This window comes from Aphelocoma coerulescens, chromosome 17 (assembly GCF_041296385.1).
Source record: "Aphelocoma coerulescens isolate FSJ_1873_10779 chromosome 17, UR_Acoe_1.0, whole genome shotgun sequence".
Taxonomy (NCBI): Eukaryota; Metazoa; Chordata; class Aves; order Passeriformes; family Corvidae; genus Aphelocoma; species Aphelocoma coerulescens.
In genome coordinates, this window is record NC_091030.1 from 8,891,765 (window position 1) to 8,912,248 (window position 20,484).

General features: G+C 53.7%; 2 protein-coding genes across 2 annotated transcripts in view; one reads left to right on the plus strand and one right to left on the minus strand.

The window, feature by feature from the left end:
* Positions 1–10,646, minus strand: part of KCNT1 (potassium sodium-activated channel subfamily T member 1) — a 77,336-nt gene extending 66,690 nt beyond the window's left edge. Inside the window, exon 1 of the mRNA XM_069032166.1 lies at positions 10,516–10,646. Within this exon, the coding sequence (XP_068888267.1) occupies positions 10,516–10,646 (131 nt within the window). The remainder of the gene's footprint in view (positions 1–10,515) is intronic.
* A 45-nt stretch (positions 10,647–10,691) lies between these two features.
* Positions 10,692–20,480, plus strand: B3GALT9 (beta-1,3-galactosyltransferase 9). The gene is made up of 3 exons (XM_069032167.1): positions 10,692–10,896; positions 17,901–18,035; positions 18,535–20,480. Exons 1-3 carry the CDS (start codon positions 10,692–10,694, stop codon positions 19,671–19,673), a joined length of 1,479 nt encoding a protein of 492 aa, XP_068888268.1. The 3' UTR covers positions 19,674–20,480.
* Positions 20,481–20,484: the final 4 nt, after the last annotated feature.

The following is a 20,484-nucleotide window of genomic DNA, read 5'->3' on the forward strand; positions in this document are numbered from 1 at the left end:
CCCTGCCTGACACTCCACAGCTCCCACTGTGGGTCCAGACAGGGAGGTCCATCCTTATCCTGCACCCTCTGGGTGCTATGGATGCTCACAGCTATGCCCAGCCATCCTCTTGGACATCAAAGTCCATCTTTTAGGGTTTGGGTGCTGTTGTTGTTCTTTTAATCCCATGTGATTCTTTTCCAGATTAATTAATCCATGAATCCTGGCCTCAGATTCATGAAACAAAGCAAATATTTACCACTGTCCTCTCTCAGCATTTAGAAACTGTAGTAAAATCCAATTATATCAGCAGCTCTGGAAACACAATTTCTGCTACTTGCATCTGAGTTTCTTCTCCTATTGGCAGTTGCAGCTACACTTTGAATGTATTTTCTCTTATTCTTGCATATAAAATCATTCAGAATTTTAAAATTTTGGCACATTTGTTTATTCTGGATGAAGCTTCACTACAAGAAACACTGCATTCACTTGTTTGTTAAAATGTCTTTATCAATTACACAGAGATTTTGAGATGTTGCACATTAATGTCGTCGACAAAAGGGCTCCTGCACTGCACACAGATCTCCTGACATTGGCACAGAGGATTTGCAGCCTCTCCTCCCAAACACAGGGATCCTGAGCTATGGAAACGCCACTGCAACCTGGCTACTTCTTCAAAGCTGTAGTGGTATAAAATAAAAAATTCATGAACAAGCTCATTTATTGCATAGTCTTCAAATACTATATATATAAAAAAAAAAAAAAAAAAAAAATCCTGGAGTGGTTTATAGCTAAATACAGAACTGCAGCTTTATTTTTATCATCCCTTTCCTTCCTTCCTCCAGAACCATGTACCACTAAAAAAGCGCGCTGCAGTCAGCATATGGAAACCTCAACACTCTTCCACTCTCTCGCTACGGCTCCGTCTCTCCCCCAGCTTGGCCAGCTCCCCGCAGCCATCGGGAGGGGGACACGCCCCTGCTCAGCCTCCTGGGAATGCGGGAGTGGGACCGAGCCGTGTGTGGCCCAGACCAGACCCCCTCGCTGGCCTCTGCTCCCATTAAACCGCAGCCAGACCCGGTCACCGCCCAGTGCAGCAAACACAGGAGCCCCGGAGTCGCACCCGCCTTGGGGTCCTTCAATCCTTTCCTGTGCCTGGGCTGGTCCCAGCCACGTTCTTGCCCTGCTGATTCCACCTGGGACACGCAGGGAGCCTCGCTGCTGACAGCAGCATCCCCCGGGGTTGGAAGCGCCGGCACAAGACCAGTGAGAGCCCACAGAGCTCCCTCCCTGTGGCTCTGCAGTGCCACGTGTTCTCTGGAGCTCCTCAGAGCTCATCAGGTCCCAGGATCCAAGAGGCAGCTTTGCCCCAGAGGAAACCCACAGGCAGGGAGCTTGTAGTAATGAACAGGAGGATTCCCATTATTATTTGTGACTACATCTGTCAAAGAAGAGGAAGGACACAGCCCGAGTTCCTCCTCTGCTTTCATGCACACTGCACACCACAAAACCCACAGAGCATCCTCCTGCTTCCCGCCACAAACCAATCCCAAACCTCCCGGGCTCATCACAGACCCCACACTCGTGTTGTGGTGGTACCTGTGTGATGGAACTGCCCAAACCTGCCAGGCACCCTCAGGAGCTCCAAAGCGTTCAGTGACACCTCTGCTCTTCCAGCACCAAAAGCTACTGGAGGCCCTCCCGGAACGCTCTTCCTCTCCTCCTTCTGAGGGCTGGAGAACAGGTGAACCCACGTTTGGGGCAAGTCCTTGCGCAACCTCCAGTCTAAACCTCTCCTCTCCCACTCCAAGCTGTAGAAAGAGCCAGAGGCACGAGGTCCTGCTGGCAGCCATCTGCTCTAACTCCATCTTTCCCCCAGGAGGATGGCCAGGGAGTCTGGATGTGCAGCCAGGAAAGCAAGCACCTCGTGTCCAACATCAGCATCCCCTCCCTGGGCCAAGCCACTTCTCTTCACATTCTGCTGTGCCTCCTGTGCCTCTAACGGGATGGAAAGGACAATCCCTGGCTGAAACCCTGGAGCAAGAATCACGCACAGTGTCTGCCCTTTCTCTTGCTGTTGGCACCAACACAGGACACAGTCTGCTGGCAGAACCCAACCTTTGGGCAGCAAACGGGCACTGGCTGGGCAGGAGTCTCCAGCTGCTCTGCTGGCCCAGATGATCATGGGGTGACGGTGTCTGGATTGCACTCAAGGGCTGGGACAGTCCTCCAGAGGGTGCTTGGGGCCAGGCTGCTCCAGGACAGCAAGGACTGTGCCATGTCCTGTCCTCCCTGACCCAGCCATGGCTGCAGAGCCTGGCCCTGCATCCTGGTTCATCCTTGGCAAGCCCAGCCACCCCCAGGCTCTCCAAGCCTCTCCAGGGAGCCAAGCCATACAGGAAATGCTGCCCTTTCTTTTCCTATAGTTATTTAAATATATACAATCATCTTGTGTTTGTTTCTCCTCCCACAGCTCTTCTGGTTACCAGGTTACAGTTGTTCTCCCCTCTCTTTTTCGTTTGGGGTTTCTTTCCTCTCTGAGTGACATCCCTGTGGGGTCTCCTAATGGCTGGAGTGCGTGGGGACACAGATTTGGTCCCTAGAGCCGGGCTGGAAGGCAGAACATCCCTCCCTCCCAGCCACTGCAGCAGGGCTGGCACTGCTCTTAGCATGGAGGGGTGGCAGAGCTGGCACAGCACAGCCGAGGAGAGGGCAACGACCAGGCAGGGAGGGAAGGCAGCAGCTCTGCACACGTGTGACAGGCCCCATGGCACGTGTGCCTCACACACCGGCTCAGCATCCCCCTGCCCAGGCACTGCCCTGCAGGGACATCCCCACGGAAGAGCCAGGGTGCTCATTTCAGAGCTGCTTTCCCTGCCAGCGCCTCTCTCTGTGAGCAGCAGCCAAGTCACTGTTGGTTCTGTCTTGGCTCGTTGAGGAAGAGCCCCAGATGCTCATCCCACCGTCCCCTCTCCCTCCGCAGAGGTCTCACTGTGACTCACGGTCACCGCTCATTGAGACACCGTTACTCATATGATGTTTGTGGGTTTCATGGCTTTGGATTCTAAGAGTTTAAAGAGCTCTGAGGGATGTGAACAGGCCCATCCCAACACCCAAGTCATTATTCCCTTGTAGCCTGAGCAGCTTTGGCCCAAGTCCTGGTTTTGGGTGCAACAGCTGCACATCTCTATATATACACACACACTCACAATGTATGAAGCGCTCTGTCTCCCAGATCCAATTCCTGCATCCAAATTCCCATCTCCACAGACAGCTGGACTGTCCACGTCAGGAGCTGCTGTTGCTCAGAACTTCTCCAGAGCTGCTGAGCCCTGTGACAAATCCATCCATCGCTTCCAACAAGCACAGGCAATTTAGCACCACAGGCCTCATGGAGAAATTAGCATTTTGTGTGTTTCACGTGGAAAATGAACAGGAAGAGTGAGTCAGTGCAAAGCTCCACAAGCCTTTCCCCCGCTGGCAAATGCTATTTTCTAGAAGATAAAAGTAGAAATTGTACCTTCCAGGTCCAGGGCCGCTTTTCTCTTTAGACAGCCCTGCATTAGCAGTTCAGCCCCACATCTCCCCATCCCTTCTGGCCGGGTGCACACGAATGTTTTGTGGGACAGGGCAGAGCTCGCAGGAGCCACAGCCCACGGAGAAGCCTTTTCCCTCTTCTTTGATCCCACAGCAGCACACGGAGCACACGAGTGGCAGAGGCAGCTCGGCATCCCCAGCCCCAGAGAAACTTACCACTGGTGGCCCTGCCAAGGGAAGGGATCCAGGGGGAGTGATCCACAGCCATCCCCTTTTTCCACAGCATCCCATCTGGATGGGTTGGCAGTGCTGGGGGTTCCCAGCAGGCATAAAGGCAAACAAGCCATGCTGATGTCCCTGGTGACTGCAAAGCCCAAAAAACACCGGGAGAAAGGAGGGAGGGAAAGCTCATCCTGCACATCCTGGGTTCCTGGCAGGTGAGGGGACCAGCTCCTGCTCCTCAGGCCTGGGCTGGGGCCTCCTCATGTTTTCCTGGCAGTACTAAGTGGTATCAAAAGAAAACCCAACTGGAGCAGTGCAAGGTCTGGTAGAACCAATCTGGTCTGTGGAAGGTTCCCTGTCCATAGCAGGAGTTGGAACTGGATGATCTTTAAAGTCCCTGCCAGCCCAAACCCTTCTGTGATTCTTTGACTTGCAACCAGTTTATTCTGTTGTGTAAATATGCAAATAAAATGCAAATTAGCTCAGCTGATCACTTGCAGCACAACATCCCAAGCCTGCTTTCCTAAGGACACAGCTCTGCTCCCCATCCCAATGTCCTTGAGCACAGGGCTCCGAGGGCCTCGTTCCCAGCACCTCACCCAGGATCAGCCTTGGGAGAAGGGGCAAACCCAAAACACGCTCAGCCTGCAGAGCCAAGGTCACCAACCCTACCAGGAAACTCCTGACTCAGCCATCAGGGCTATTTATGGATCACACCAGGCCCCATCTCTGCTGTAGGAGCTGCTTGCTGAGGTTTCCCGGAGTGTCCCGCCCTTTCCCAGCAGGGACATCACCCTTTTTCTGCGTATCCCAGCGCTGGGTTTGTAGGGTGGCCTGGGAGCATGTGCAAATTCTTTTAAAGCTGAATCAACCCCAGTGCTCAAGAAATGAAGCAACCAGGACTCACTGCCGGAGAAACAATCCCTCAGGGCGAGGCCCCGCCGGTCCCACTGTGGATTTCGGAGGCTGTGCACAGCAGACTCCTCAGGAAAACCATCCAGCCTTTAATGACCGGGCGCTGCAGCACGCAGGGATAGCACCAGGCTCATGATTCATGCCAACCAACCACGACAAATCTTAAACCTAAACAGATTATTAAACTAAAAAGAGAACAATTCCCTTGCCACAGCCTCCAGAGCTGTTCCTGGAGAGCCAATAGCCAACCCTCCACCCTTGCCTGTGTCTATGATATCCCAAGGGATGCAATCCTGGCGATATCTCACTCCCCCTCACCCCAAGCTGTTACATCCTCTGCCACATTTGCCAGTGCCCAGTAGCTTCCAGGCTCACGTGAAAATAGAAAGGCTGCAAGATGAGGAAAGTGCTAATTCTTGCTAATAAACTGCTGGGAAAATCCTCCCTTCTGCCCAGCCCCAAGCTGCTACAAGCAGCAAGGGTTGGAGTGTGGAGAAAAAACTTTTCCATGCTCCAGACTCCTGCAGAACAGCCCCTGCTATGGAAGCAGAAAATAATAGAGGGACGTGGGAGGAGGAAGAGTCTTTTCAAACTGTTCAAAAATACAAAGTCTTGCAGAAATAAACCCCCGAGAGGCAGGTTTGTCAACACACCTGCCAAGCCAGGATGTGATAGGATGAAGGGGAGACGTCTCCTGGGTTGGAAGGCAGGAGAAAAACAGAAGAGGGGGTGCTGAAGCAAATATCAGTGGGGTCCCACAAGGTTCTCCACTGTTCCATGGCTTCAGAAGGGATGGGGATGACTGCAAATTATCTGGTGTAGCCAAGCCAAAGCCAGACTGTAAACAGGAAGATCTTGTGGCACTGACTGACCTGATCATGATAAAATGTCAGACAAAAATTAACATCAGTAAATTCCAACTGATCCAAAGGGAGAGGGGGACAATCATCTTCCTGCACAGGCACGAAGAGGTCTGAGTGCAAATCAGCACTCAGAAAAGAGCCAGAGTCACAGCAGATGATGCCACAAAGCCAACGGCTCTCAGTGGTGGTCAAAACCCCAAATGTTAGGGAAGGATTTTCATTCCAGACAAGCCCACCATGGAGTCCCACACACTTCTGCCTCCCCTCCTCAGAGATGAAACAGCACAGAGAACAGCATCAGAGATAACTGTGGGTTATAAAGTGTTTTGTGCAAGGTGAGGCCAAATAGACCAGGAGGAGTCTTTAGCCTGAAAAGAGACGTGATGAAAAGCAGATAAAATCAGAGCGGACAACCAGGGAGCAGGAGTATCACAGGAGCTGCAGGAGGGCAGGGAAATCACAGGGCAGCAGCTCAAAGGAGCAGCAGCGTGTTCTGTCACGGAGCAGCTGCATCACACAAGTCCCATCCTCTTGTGGAAGCAGAAGGTACCAGTGGCTTCAAGAGGGAGCAGGTGAATCACAAGGGAGGTACCATCCAGGCTGTGGAAGCACAGCCACAGGTACAACCTCCAGCCCTGGGAAGGGCTGCTCCACCCTGCCCTCAGTCCCTGCCACAGAATCTCACAATGGTTTGCGTTGGAAGGAACCCCAAAGCCCATCTCATTCCCATGGGCAGGGACACCTCCCACTATCCCAGGGTGCTCCAAGCTCTGTCCAGCCTGCCCTTGGACACTGAGGAATGGGGCAGCCACAGCTTCTCTGGGCACCTGTGCCAGCGCCTCCCCACCCTCACAGGGGAGGATTTCTTCCTAAGATCCCATCTAAACTTTCCCTCCTGCAGTTTCTGTCACTTCCAAAGGACACCAGGCCAGAGGCACCTGTGCTCAGAGCTCTCCTGGCTCTTGGCCTGGTTTTATTCATGAGAAGGATGAATGAGATGTTCCACACTCCAGCCCAGCCTGGCAGGGATGCAAGAGAAACGTTAACAGGCTCCAAAACAAATTGCGTGCAGCACTCGGGAACCAGGCGTGGGGGTCAGGGAGAGGTCACTGCAGGAGAATTGGGAGGATTCAAATAGATGCTGTAAATATTTTTGCAGAGCAGAAAGAGCCCTGAGCACAGGCAGTGACCTACTTTGCTGTTCTCCAGAGAACGGTGACATGGCCATGCCAGAACCCAAGGGCAGCTCCAAGGGAGGGCATTCAGCACACTGGGTGTCCTTTTTTGAGCAGAATAGTGGGGAGGGGTCCCAAAAACTCTTCCACTGAACCAGGTGTGCTGGTGGGTGCTCCTCTGCAGCAGTCTAGAGCCTCACACTTCCCCTTCCTAAGCATCTGAGGAAAACGAGAGCAGAATTCTGTCTTATCTCTGCTACATAAACACTCTGAAAACACAACGTGTTTGGCCCGGCAGTTTCATGGCTCCCTATTGCAATTCCTCCCAGAACAGCAAGGCCAGGATGCCCATGGGCAGCCAAAGCAACAGTTGTTGCAGTCCACTGGGCTGACTTTCTGGAAGCTGAGAAATGTCCAAGCTGGTAATCTTGCCTGGAGGAACTGATTACTAATTAGCTCCAGAGTCTAGTTCAGTGCAAGCTCTGCCAAAGAAGCATCTTCTCATTCACTTCCAGAAAATAGAAAACTTTAGAGACAAGAAGAGGCTGTCAGCTGCAGGGACCATCCTTGTGCTAAACTGAGACAGTTCCTTGGACACATCCAAAGATTGCCAGGAGAAGCCATGGGAGAGCCATCCTGGGCCTGGATGAGTGCTCGCACTTCACAAGAATCCCATTTAATCAGTGCTCTTTTTTTTTTTTTCTGCCTTTGGACTCAGGCAGAGGCTTTAACCAGAGCGGCAGAAGGTGCCTATGGGCATTTTTAACCTGGCTGCCACTGCTCCAGCTCTTGCTGTGAATTCTAGGGCCAAAAGCCCTGTCCTGCCTGCCCAGCCAGGTGGGACTGGGAACAGACCCCACTGCAGCACAGCCCCTGCCGAACCAAGCCCCCTGGAGCTGACATTCCATAGGCACATCCCGAGTCTCTCTGGCTGCCGCTGTCCAGCCCCCAGCTTCAGCTTCTCTGCCACTTGAGAGCAGCTGGGACCCACCTTCCCTCCACATCCCGCTCCCAAACCCATGGCATAGCACCCAAATCCCTGCTCCCACGGGCTGTTTACTCAGATACAAACAGCAGCAGCCACACAGATCCCCCAGAAGAGCCATTTAGAGCAGACCTGAGAAAAGCCACGTACGTCTAACGCAAAGCCATGACCTTCCTAAGCAGCTGCTCCAGGTAGCGCCGCCTTCTTCCAGCTCTTCCTTCCCAGACGAGCCATAGGAGCAGGAGGCAGGGGATGGAAAATCCAAGTCTCCTCCCGCCCACCCCTGCCTCTCCCGCCGGCCCCCTGGCTCGGGCAGGATATTTTTGTGTGAGTCCTTCCATCTGGCTGCTCATCCATCACTCGTGCCCGCAGTGCCCTTACATGGGCAAGGCGGGGGAAGTGGAGCCACTGGCCGGAGGAAATCCTGAGTTCCCCAAAGTGGATCCTTGTGCAAACATTTACCCAGATTTCCCACGAGGTAGGAAAGTAAAATTTAGGCTCTTTGTACCCTCTGGCAGCCAGAAATGTGTATTTACTGTCCAAACAAATTCTCAAGTGCTTTTACAATTAACCCCTTGCTTTCTGCCTGGGAGGGACTTTGGGGACCATTATCCCCTTATAAAAGGGGCCAGGAGGAAGCTCACAGACATTTCCACACACATTTCCACACTCAGGCAACTGAGAAGCTAGAATTTCCCTTTAACAGCTTTTAAGCCACCTCTAGATTTGCTAAGTGAGGGGATAATTGAATTTTCCACCTATTTCAACGGGGCCAGCCCAGCTGAGGTCCCTTGAACATTTCAGCAGAAGGTTCAGTGAACGTGTTCTACATCTTTGCTGCTCTATCCTGGCTCTCACATCCCTCACACACACCTCTGGCGACAGCTCTGCTTGTCTGCCATCACACCTACAAGCACAGAGAGGAGACAAGGAGATGGTGTTGGACTCCAAGGACTGTGCACAAACCCCACAGCAGCCTGGAGAGGAGGGGAAACCCATGGGAGGTGAGGAAGAAGCTCTTGTAGCCGGCAGAGGCTGAGCGATAGCAGGTGGTTAAATGTGGGTGATCAGCCACTGGCGGGATTTGTGCCCCCAGCCCAAGCTGCAGGAGAGGAAAGCAAAGAGCAGATCAGCCGGGGGCCCTGGCATCGTCTGATGGTGCTTATTGCCTGCTCCTGCCCTTTCTCCTCAGCCTGTCACAGTCCTTTTCTGCTTCTTCAGCCGATCAGCTCTGAAAAAGTGCATTAGAGACCAGTCTGCTGCGAGCTGGAGAAGCTGCCGAGTCCTGCAGGCTCCAAGCAGCTTGTTTAATATCTGCAGAAGGGCAGCAAAGGGCTGAGCACAAGGGCAGGCAAGACAATCCATGGAAAGCAATGGCGTTTCAACCTCTCCGGAGCCTGAGGGGGTTAGAAACACATCGAGCTGTAGAACAATAATTAGGAAACAAACCTCCTCTATTCAGATTGAAAGAGACAGGCGGGAGGATGTTGGGGCAAGGATTTTGTAGTGCTGTAGATGAGGATAAATGACCCCGGGCAGGGCTGCAATGTCAGTAATGAGGAGCAGCTCCTCATCATCCCGTCGTGTTGGAGTTGGAAAGCTCCAGGAGCTGTCGTCTCCAACCCGGTCTCTGATCCTCACACACACAGACACATTGAACATCCTCCTCAAGGGTGTCATTTCTGCAGACACTCCAAGCACAGCTGCAAAATGAGGCAGTTTGGGGAAAGCACTGTGCTCCACAGCCACCCTGCTGTGCCCAAAGTAACCAAAAGGTGTTATCCAGAGTTAGGGGGTCCTGAGGCACCTGACAGAGAGGACAGCGGGGGGTAGCAATGAGGGACTTAACCCCAAAAGCCAATATTCAAGGATTTGATTAATTACCCAGTCAGCGGCAATGTACTGAGAGTTAAAGAACAGACTTTCTTCTTTTCCATTTAGGTTTTTAGGAATACAAGATTGTCTCTCTAAGTCATGGTGAGCAGATGAAGACATCTGGGTGGCCCAGGGCACAAACCCAGCCAAGGTCCTTATCTGCCAAGCAGGAATTGATACATACAATTCATCTGCACATTTCAGCTGGCATTTGACGAGTGTGACAGTCAGAAGAGCCACACCAGTAAATTTAATCAGAACAAAGATAACACACAGCATTTATCAGGAAAAACCAGGATACTTCAGCAAGGACCACTTGTGAGAAACAGCTGCTGCTGCCAGGCACAAGGGCACGGTGGCACTGAGTCCCCCTGATCTCCTCAAGCAGCTCTTCCACTCTCACAGCAGCCCCTCCCTCACACTGGACACTGTAACTTCGGCATAAAACCAGCCCCAAGCTGGAGCAGGGGCTGGGCAGCACCTACGGGAATGTAGCTTTTTCCTGGGTGTATTTTAGCCCCTTGGCTTTGGGGTGGCTCCAGGGCTCAGCCAAACGCTGCCTCACCCTCACACCCCGGAGCACGGCCTCGGTCCGGGCTGGGCTCGGCAGAGGGACAGCATCGAGCCTCTTCCCATGAAGGATGTGACTGCTCGAGGGTCTCCAAACACCCCTTCCCCATACGCAGGCAGCTCCCGACCGGCCCATTCCCGAGGTGCTGTGCCCACGGGGGCATTCTCAGGGACCCCAGCCAGGCCTGGAAGTGCCGCAGAAACTTTCCTCCAGGCTCGGGGCGAGCGGTGGGGACGGGGAACGGGGGTCCTGCCTGCCGCGTCCGGCTCCCCCCGGGAGGGGAAGGGGCTCCTCCGGCTGCACCGGGAGCTCCGCGCTCCCGCAGCCCCGCGGCTCCCCACGACGGCAGCACGGGCACCCCGGGGACCCTCCCCAGCCCCGCAGCCCCGGTACCTGTGGGCGCTGCCATCGTCGTAGACGAAGGAGCGGTTGGTGTAGCACTCGGAGCAGACCGGCCGCCCCTCCGCCGGCCCCGCCGGTTTGTAGATCCCCTGCAGGCTCCGCTCCTCGCCCGAGAACGGCATCGGCGCAGCGGCGCGGGGACCCGGAGCGGCGAGGCGGGGCAGAGCATGGGCGCCCCGCGCTGCCGGGGGCGCGGGCCGGGGGCTGCCGGCCGCGGGCAGAGCCAGCGCCGCCGTCCCGCCGCCGGTGCCGGCCGCCCATCACGGCGAGCCCCGCAGCCGCCGCCGCAGCAGCCCGCGGGCCGCTCGGGAGCTCCGCATGCCGGGGCCGGGCGGCGCCGCGGGGAGCGCGGCGGGGAGCGGGCGGCAACAGGTGCGGGATGCTCGGGGATGGGCGGGGCCGCACCGGGCGGCACCGGGCTCCGCCCAGCGAGCACCGGCGGCCGCGCTCGCCACCTCCCCCGGCGCTGCCCCCGCCGGCCCCGCCCCGGCCCCCGCGACCCCCGGGCTGGGGCAGCAGCCGGTGATACCTCCCCGGTCCGCGTCCTTTGGCCTCTGGCCTCTGTTAGCACGACCTTTGGGTGGCTTGGCTTTCTTTATTTCCCTTTTTCCTTTCTCCTTTCCTTTCCTTTCCTTTCCTTTCCTTTCCTTTCCTTTCCTTTCCTTTCCTTTCCTTTCCTTTCCTTTCCTTTCCTTTCCTTTCCTTTCCTTTCCTTTCCTTTCCTTTCCTTTCCTTTCCTTTCCTTTCCGTTTTATTTTTTCTTTTCTTTTTTTTATTTGTTTTTTTTGGTATTTTTTCTACTACCCACACAAATATTTGTGTTGAGCGCTGCTGCGCCTCGGGGTTGTGCCGAAAGCAAACAGCGCGGCCAAGCCCCGGGAATTCCTGTGCCGTGCTGCGCGGCCGGGCCGGGAGCGTTGATCTTCCCGGGGGGCCCTGCTGCAATAACACGGCCCCGCTGGGGAATGGCCCCGAGCCCAGGGACAGCGTGGGCATCCTGGAAACGAGCCGGCCGCCTCCAGAAAAGGGTTAACGGGATGGGCTCCGAGGTGCCTTCCCTCCCGTCCAAGTTCAGCCCCATGTGCCAGGAGGCGGGAGGTGCCACCAGTAATGATGTGGCCAAATGTGAAGTGCCCCAAAACTGTGTCCCCTGGCCACAGTGGGCCAGATGTGAGCGGCTGCAAAGGGAGCGGCCTCTGAGCAGCCCCGGCAGACGGCAGCGGCGGCCGTGGGGCAGCAGGGCCCGGGGGTCATTCTGCCCCAGCTCGGCTACGCTCCTCTCCTCTTTGCTTCTTTTTTCATTTCTCTTTCCGAGCCCAGGCCGTTGTGTGGGCGCTGGGGCGTTCGCTGTGGTGCCATTTCGTGGGACCCCAGAGCTGTACGGATGAGCAGATACCCCAATAAAGGAATTGCTCCCACAAAAACGCAGTGGCCACACAGCCCCTGTGCCTTGTGCAACGCGCCTCTGCCACCTCAGCCACCCAACACACCAATGCCCCCTTCAGTCACACCCAGGGGAAGGTGACACCGTCCGCGCTGCTTCCAGAGCTTTGGTTTCTCTCCGGCCGCTCCCAGTCCCGCTGGCCCCGGGCTAGCCCACCCTCGCACTCGGCCGCCGCTCCCGGGCTCGCGTGATCCATCAGTGCACGCTGGATGCCGCAGCCCCCGCTGTGCCACAGCCCCCGGATCCAGAGGGAAGTGCCCCCACTCGGATGCGCTGGGCTTTACGCTTCTCGCCAGGGCTGGAGACTTCGTTTCTCCCGCAGCATCTCTTCCTCCTCCTCTCTCTCCATATGGACTCTCCTACACTGGCAGTCACTGGAGAGAAAAGCAATTAATACTCCCCGTGCAATCCACCCGTGTGATGCTTCCCAACCCATCCTGCTTTTAAGTGGGAAGGTTATTCTCCATTCACTAATTGCCTCACATTATCTGGTGCAAAACGTTAACGTGCAGCTCCGGGAAGAGAGCGGTGGGTGGCACAGCAGCGTATTGACATGCTGGGTGATAACACAGGCGTGGGGGAGGAATTATTTAAAACAGTTACAGTTAGATGCTGAGAGAAATGAGAAATGAAAGAGAAGGAGGCAGAAGAGAACATCCCCATCCAAATGCTGAAGCTTGAGCAGCAGAGTGGGACTGGTTCCACCTGTCCCTGCCCTGGAAGGGCACTGGTGCCACCCCAGTCCCACCATGGACCAGGGCAGCTGCTCAGGGCACCACAGGGACAAGCTGAGCAGCCTGGTGGCATCCCACCTTAGGAAAGAGTCCTTGTCCTGGGGACTGCTCCCAGCTCCAGCACAGAGCAACTCCCTGCACCCCCAAAGCCAAGAGGGGAAGGCAGGGCAGTATTCTCAGCAAAGGCGTGGTTCAGAATTCTGGGGGCATGGGGCTGAGCTGGTCCTTCCTGCCTCCAGCTGCAGCACTCCCCAAAATGCCACCGATGCTGCAAGTCCTCGCATCCCAGGAGTCATTAACACAAAATACAATTAATCAGGATTTCATGTGCTGACTATGGGACCATCCTCCTCCTCTCGACTCCCTCAGTCCCGACAGCTCTGCTGGGGAGCCCCTTCAGCACCCCAACATTCCTGCTGCACCCCAGGGCTGTTTTCTGCCTGGGCAGGGAATGAGCAGCACACCCAGGAACGGGCACATCCCGAGTGCCATTTCCAGGGCCAGCTGCTGTGTGTGAACAGCTCTCCAGAGCAGAGACAGGCTCGGGGGGCAGCACAGGGGGGCTCGTACAGGGCTCCTGGGGAAGGCAAACCCCCAGTTTGAGACCCCCCAGGGATGAGTGCGGGGGAAGGCCCAGCTGCTCCGACAGATCCCAGCCCAGCTGCCCGAGGAGGGGCCTGGCACAGGGCAGGGAGACTCAACTCTGCTGTTTCTGTGTCTGGGAGAACAATAAATAAATCTGTGGGAGGCAACAGTGGGATGAGTCAGAGGCGAGAGTGAGAGAAAATCATTTCTGCAGAGCACATCATCTGAGTCCAGCAGCCCACAGGGCCCCAGGGATTCGTGTCAGGGGGGTCCCTGTCCTGCTCCAGTTCCCTCCAGTTCCTCCCTGCCAGGAGGGCGATGGGGACAGCCCCACCAGTGGGAGCCTTGGCCACGGCTGGGGGGCTGCAGCCCCTCCCCAGCCCTGGGGTACCAGTGGGAGCACAGCTGGATCCATCCAGCACCTGGAGAGGATGAGCTGGAGCATCACTTAAACCCCAAGAGCTGCACCCTGCTCCTCTTCCCCCCATGACCTTTTTGGGTGTGTCACACAGACACACAGGGACCCCCTCACCCCAGGGCAAGGAGATCCCCAGGAGAAATGCTCCAGCTGAAATTTCTCCCAGGAGAAATGCCCGGTGCTGCTGAGCAGCCACGGAGTCAGAACAGCGACACCGGATCTGCTCCCAGCTGGAAATGTTGTCAGAGCGTGGATGGAATTTAATCAGAGCCTGAGTCGAGACTCCGACGCTGTGGATGTTGTGCGTGTCAAATGAATTTCATGTGAATCTCCATTTGCCAGGCACAAATACAGCCCCAGTCTGGCTGCAGGGAATGAAAGGGTGAGGCAAAAAGCACCAAAAAAGTATCAAAAAACCAACTCACAAGGCACGCTCTGAAAATTAATAACAACAGGGAAACTTCTGGTCCACTGCAAAATAAGCAACTTTTCTGTCAAGTTGACATCTTGGCAGGGAGACCACTTGGGGAACCTCCTTGGCCCTGTGGCCTCACAACTCAACATTTCACACAAGTTTATGCTGTTTTCACTCGGCTCATATTTAACTCAGCATTGCCGAGGCTGAATGCAGCGCTTGCAGAACACACAGGGGGCTGAGGCTGTAGTTATCCAGGAATACAGAGGTAGGGAGCTGTCAAAGCTGTCACTAATCTCAAGAAGGAGCAAACCATAAAAAAGGAGAGAGCTCTGTAACTCCTAGACTGATGGAAAGTGTGCCAAGAAAGAAATGCAAAGAAAAAAGAAGAATGCAGGAAACTTAGCTATAAAAACATGGTTTTAGTCTTATCAAGTGAGCCATTGAATCAGGAGCAAAGACACCTTCATCTGCACACCAGGAGCCACAGGAGCTGTTTGTCTGCTGGGCCAGTGCTCAGCTTTGTTGGCTTGGTTTTCAGTTTTCTACTTATATTTAATACCCAAAGGGACATTAAATATCAAATAACAAGTGCAACACACACTGTAGAACTCTTACAAAGCCTCTTCTTCCATCATTTCCCAAACCCCACAGAGAATATAAGGTGAGGAACTGCCTGCAAGAGCTGAATCACGTCTTCAAGCACAAACATTGCTATTAGGTGACTAAGGCCTAAACACCCATCTCTGTTTATTGCAACTGATGCTGTTACTAAAAACCAGACAGGTCCCTCCGCAGCCTCTCGTGCTCTCAGGTCTGCATGTGCTGGTGAAACACTGCAAGAGGCAGCTCGGAATAACGGGGATCCTTTGTGTAGCATCCAAAACACGTTGGAGACCTGGGAGTGCTTTGTGTTCACAGAGCATCCTGGCTGTGGGGGATAAGGGGCATCAGACAGGTGAATCCGTGAGGGCACAGGGAATGCCTCGTGGAAAGGGAGGTTGTGCCAGGTGGGTTCCACAGAGGGGTTCTCACCTGTCTCTGGAGCAGCAGGCAGCAAGCGAAAATTTGAGAACCTGTGGGAATCAACCCGGTTTCTGGGAAGAGCCTGAGAGCAGGGTTAGCGTGGTGGGCATGGAGAGGGGTGTCCACCCTGCAGAGAAGGACATCTAGGGCAGGCTGAGCTCAAGCTTTTACACTTGAACAAATTTATATTGAGAAACCCAATTTTCACTGGATTTTCCCCCTCAATCCCATCCATCCACCCTCTCCTGCTCCATCTCCTGAGAACGGTGCGTCATCCAAAGCCTTCACATTTTCACTAAGTGAAGTCGAGCAGAGCTGAGGGAAGCCAGGCTCTGCTCCCCCTTCCAAATGTTCCCAGCATTGGGAGGGAAGCCAGGAGACTTTAGGAGATGCTTTAAGGAGCTGCAGGTTCGGCTGCTCCCCTGCAGCATCCACTGCCTGCCCCAGGCTCCTCCTGCTCAACAGCACCCTCCTGGCAGCTCTGCTTTGGTCTTTGGACAACACAAATCATGCCCTCTCCAAAATATCAAACCCCAGCACCCTTCAGCCTGAACACTCACAGCTTTCAGACATGTCAAGTTGCTCAGAGCGTTACATACCTGCTCCTGTAATGAGGTTTGCTTGGACATAAAATTTAAGGAAAATGTGAAAACATCCCACAGAAAGGAAACTCTAGCCCTGTGGCTCAGGAAAACCTGTTCTCCTGGTTGACTGCATGATTTACACCCCCAAGATTGTGTGGGGTCTCAGTGCAGCTGTAGGAACAGCGTTCCTACCCCCACTGACCTGACTTCAGCCATTCCAGGCTCCTGAATTCACCCTTCTCCAGGAAACTCTTGGATCTTCCTGGGATCAAGGATTTCCCCAAATGAGCTTCACTTCACCCATCTGAAAAGTGAGATAGGGTCACACATGAGCTGCTGGGTGTTGTGTTTGCCTGAAACCCGGGTTTAAAGGCCATGGAGGGACCACCCCTAGGCAAACCTCCTGGAGCTGAGGGACCAGCTTCTATTTTCCCCTTCAGCAGTCTTTGCCTTGCTGTTCCTCAGCTTCCTCTCAGTGGGAATCCACCAGGGCTCTGTGGATAAATAAAAACCCACATCCAAGAGCTGCCTGTGCCCTGGCTGGGCTCAGGGAGTGTTAATTTTCTATTAACTTGGTATCAAAGTTGCTGCTGCCACCACAGAGCAGTGCTAAAGGAATGACTTCGGCAGTGCTGCCAGCACCACGCTGGGCCTAATTGCACTGGGGATGATACACATGTGGGGCTTATTATTATTATTATTATTTTATTATTCTAAAGATATTCAATTTTTAATGTAAGAGGTTTCAAACACTGGCGTTTATTTGCTGATTAAATGATTTAGCTGGAGACAGAATATCTTCACAGAAGGAGATTTTTTTTCCCCCAGAATGGGTATCTGGAGTTGCAGGGCTGTTTTACCGTGCGTGAAAAATATTTCCTTATTAGCCTTTTATTTCAGGGCACACACTTAACTGACACTTCCCATGCTGACAGCTCACCCAGCTTCAAAGAACAACTTCTGTGAGGATTGCAGAGTGTGAGGCTGGGCCGGATGAAGCTGTGTCCCAGCTGACACACGAGCTCTGGGGAAGGAGTTTTCCCTCATTTTGGAGAGCCTGAAGCAGAAATCCCCACTGGGACCTGCACATTGTGAATGTTTTGGGGTTTTTCAGTGGGGTAAGATGAACTTCCAAGCTGTGAGCAGATTTTGGGAACCTGGTTTCTTCTGTAATTCCTCTATTCCCTCTATCAACACAGCTGGGAGAGCTGAGCAGCTCAGCAAGAGCTGGGGATTAACCCTGGACCCCTCAAGGCAGAAATCAAAGCTCTTCTCCATCTCCCTGGGACATTGGGCTAATCCAGGCTGCCCTAAGGACGCTCCAGGGAGCCTTGCAATGGCCCAGCCAAGACAAACCACAGCAGTGCTGTGTTCTCCTTTCACCCAAGGCTGCAGAACAGAAACGCACCCTGACCTCTGAGAAACCTTTTCAAAATTGAAAAAAAATCATCTCCCATGGAGGCTGGAGTTCCCACAAGGCTGAAACCTCCCACCTCAATCTACCCCTCCAACAGCAGCACTGCCATCACCCAACCCTTCCCTGCCCTCCCAGGGCACTGCTGGGGACCCACAAACCCCTCTCTCCTCAGTGCTGCACAGCCCCACTGCCAAAGCCAACTCCCCCCTGCTGACACCTCCATCCTGTTTGTGGTGTCTTTGGCACTTCCCCCTGCAGCACTTCCAGGCCCCTGTGGCTCCCCAGCCCCGTCAGCTCCGGCACAGCCGTGGCTGAGCCAACAGCAACACACAGGCTCTGGAGCAGCCCAAGGCAGAGCCTGTCCAGGAGTAGAGCCCCAGGCGCTGGAGCCAGCCTGGCCTTGGGGTGTCCTTCACAACCCCACACAAGGCAAACCCAAAAGTTCACACCCCAAAGCTCCAGCTCAGGAGATGCAGAGTGCTCAGCGCAGGGGTCAGCTGCCCCGGACTGGGGAGCCAACACCACAATGGCACAGCTGGGGAAAACACAACCCCCAGGGCCAGCAGCAAAGCAGCAGATTAAGAACAGACTCACAACAGTACCGGGGATTGCTTCCACCAAGTGAGCCCCAGAATTTGCTTCACTTATCTCAGTGTCAGAAATTAATAAAGGGAAAGGCCAGGGTTTTGTTTGCTTTGGGTTTTCTGTGGCTGCAACACGATCAGCCCCTGGGATCACCTTTCCTCTGCCCAGGCAGGGGAGGTGGAAGCCACAGGCTGAGGATACTGGGCAGTAACTGGATCCTGCAGACCCAGATAGATAGAGCCACCGCCAGGAGAAACTGCCCAGAGAGCCCCTGCTGCAGGGACAGCTCCCAGCACCATGCAGGTAAGTGCTTCAGCCTTTTGCAGCTTTCACAGGATGGGGGTTGGAAGGGACCTTAAAGATCATCTCATTCCATCCCCTGCCATGGGCAGGGACACCTCCCATTAGACCAGGTAGCTCCAAGCCCTGTCCAACCTGGCCTTTCCCTCTGAATTCTTACCCTGCCAGCTTTCACAGGGCAGTGTCAGGCCAAGTACCAAAAGTTCTCCTTCAAGGACTCGTATTAACTGGCACCTCAGGCCTTCTGTAACAGGTTAAAAATAGTCAGAAAATATTGATAGCGAGTCATTCTCTGGTACTTCCACACATGGATGCACAGAAGAGCTTTCAAAATGGTAACGTCTTTCTCAGTTTGGGATCTCACTGTGCCACAAGAAGTACATTCCTTAAGTTTCTAGGAGAAAAAGGAGCCTCACACTAATAACACAAAGACCACAGTCTAGAAGTTGTGATTGCTTTGCACGGATATATTGTAAAATGAGGGAAAGCCTTTTGGTTTGAGAGGCAAGAGAATTCAGTGTCCACGTTCCTCTTCCCCAGCTGACACTCTGCAGGCTCCGCACACACCAGTGGTGCTTCATCCTCTTCAACGTCTTGCTTTTCCACGTGCTGCTTTTTGGGGCAGATTTGCTGGAGCAATACTTCCTGCATTCCCTGCCTCTCTCTTACACCGACGCGAAGACTCTGGAGATCAGGGAGAGGGCCAGAAAGCTGGATCTGGATCCTCTGAAGGCCAACCTCTCCCACACTGGCAGCAGTGCAGCAACATGCTCCAATCAAGAGGTATTTCTGCTCATTGTTGTCTGCAGCAGCCCAGAAAACAGGACAAGGCGCAACGTGATCAGGCAGACCTGGGGCAATGTGACAGGCTCCAGGGGTTACAGCGTCCTGACTCGGTTTGCTGTAGGGAAGGCAGCTTCAGCGAGCACCCAGCTGGAGATCAATGAAGAGGCTCAAGAGCACCGAGACATCATTGAAGGCACTTTCATCGATTCCCCCGAGACGCAGACACAGAAGATGCTGATGAGCGTGGAGTGGACGGTGACTTTCTGTCCCCATGCCAGGTACATCCTTCACACAGCCCAGGACGTGTTTGTCGGTGTTCCCAGCCTGGCTGGGTACCTGCTGAGCTTAACGCAGCGGGAGGACATCTACCTTGGGAGGGTGGTTCATCACAGAGTGCCTGACAGGGACCCCCAGAGCCCGGGCTTTGTCCCCATCCACCAATACCCCGAGGAGTTTTACCCGGATTTCTGCCACGGCAGCGCTTTCCTCATGTCCCAGGACGTGGCTCGCAAGGTTTACGTGGCTGCCAGGGAGGTGCCACTGGCGGTGCCCCCCGCTGCCTTTGTAGGAATCTGTGCTAAAAGAGCTGGAATTGCTGCCAGGCACAGCTCCCGCTTTTCTGGGGAGAAGCACATCAGCTACAATCGATGCTGCTATAAATTCATTTTCACCTCTTCCAACATGAGAGAGGATGAGCTATTTAAAGACTGGAAGGAAACGAGTGATGGGGAAGATTGTTCCTTACTGGAAACCTACTACAGCCTGGTGTCCTGCAAGGTTCTGACCTACATTGATAAGTTCAAACAGTTCAACTTGGATAGGATAAAAGATGAGGTCCTTCATTTTGTCAATTAAGGTTTAACTGCTGCAAAAAGAGTCTGGATTTTCTCTCATCAGCTGTGTTATCCTGTTAACATTCAGTGTACTAAGGATGCCCTCCTAAAGTTTGTTCTTTTCCCTTCAACAGCAAATGAATTCTCACTGTTACAGCATGTGACAGAGCAGAACTGGATGTACTCTGCCTAAGTACCTACAAGTGCATGCATGAAAGTAAAAAGGAGTATTCCAAGAGACTTTGTCCATATCCAGGGTTTTTCAGACTTCTGTGTCTTCAAAACCCCTTTTTCATCTGAGTGAGGCATCACCTACTTCCAAAGAATTTTGTAACTAAGGGGAAGCTTTCCATCCACAAAAGGAGCTGCCTCTGAGCAGGCTGGGTTACAGAGGAACAGAGCAGCTCCAGAGAACAGCCACTGAGCCATCCTGGAAATTCCTCAAGTTATGCTGCTTGTTAACATCCATCAAGTGACGAGATTTGGTTTGGGGTTTTTTGGTTTTTAAACCAAATGTTCAGCATGTTACCTCAATTCTCCAGCGTTCCATTTCTGTTTTTTCCTCAGTTATCTCCACCTGTTACTTCAAGGAGGGGGTGACAAAAACAACACACTTCAATTTTGTCATTTATATCAGATACAGCAGCAGCATGTAATCCATATGGCAATGTACAGCATGGGCAGGGAACTGCATGTGAGTAATAAGGGGAAAGTGATCAATTAATCAATCAACACTGAGCTCAAAGCTCAATAAAATAAAGCATATGTGTATACATAAAAAAATCCCCTCGTTTGGCATCTCTGCACATTCTAAAATATTGTCTTTGGCAAAT

Excerpts from the sequence above, each read along its gene's own strand:
- B3GALT9 (XM_069032167.1), top strand. The coding sequence starts at position 10,692 with ATGGGCGCCCCGCGCTGCCGGGGGCGCGGGCCGGGGGCTGCCGGCCGC. Across the intron at positions 10,897-17,900 it reads CGGGGAGCGGGCGGCAACAG|GCAGGGGAGGTGGAAGCCAC; the intron begins GTGCGGGATGCT and ends TCCTCTGCCCAG. Across the intron at positions 18,036-18,534 it reads CAGCTCCCAGCACCATGCAG|AGGCAAGAGAATTCAGTGTC; the intron begins GTAAGTGCTTCA and ends TTTTGGTTTGAG.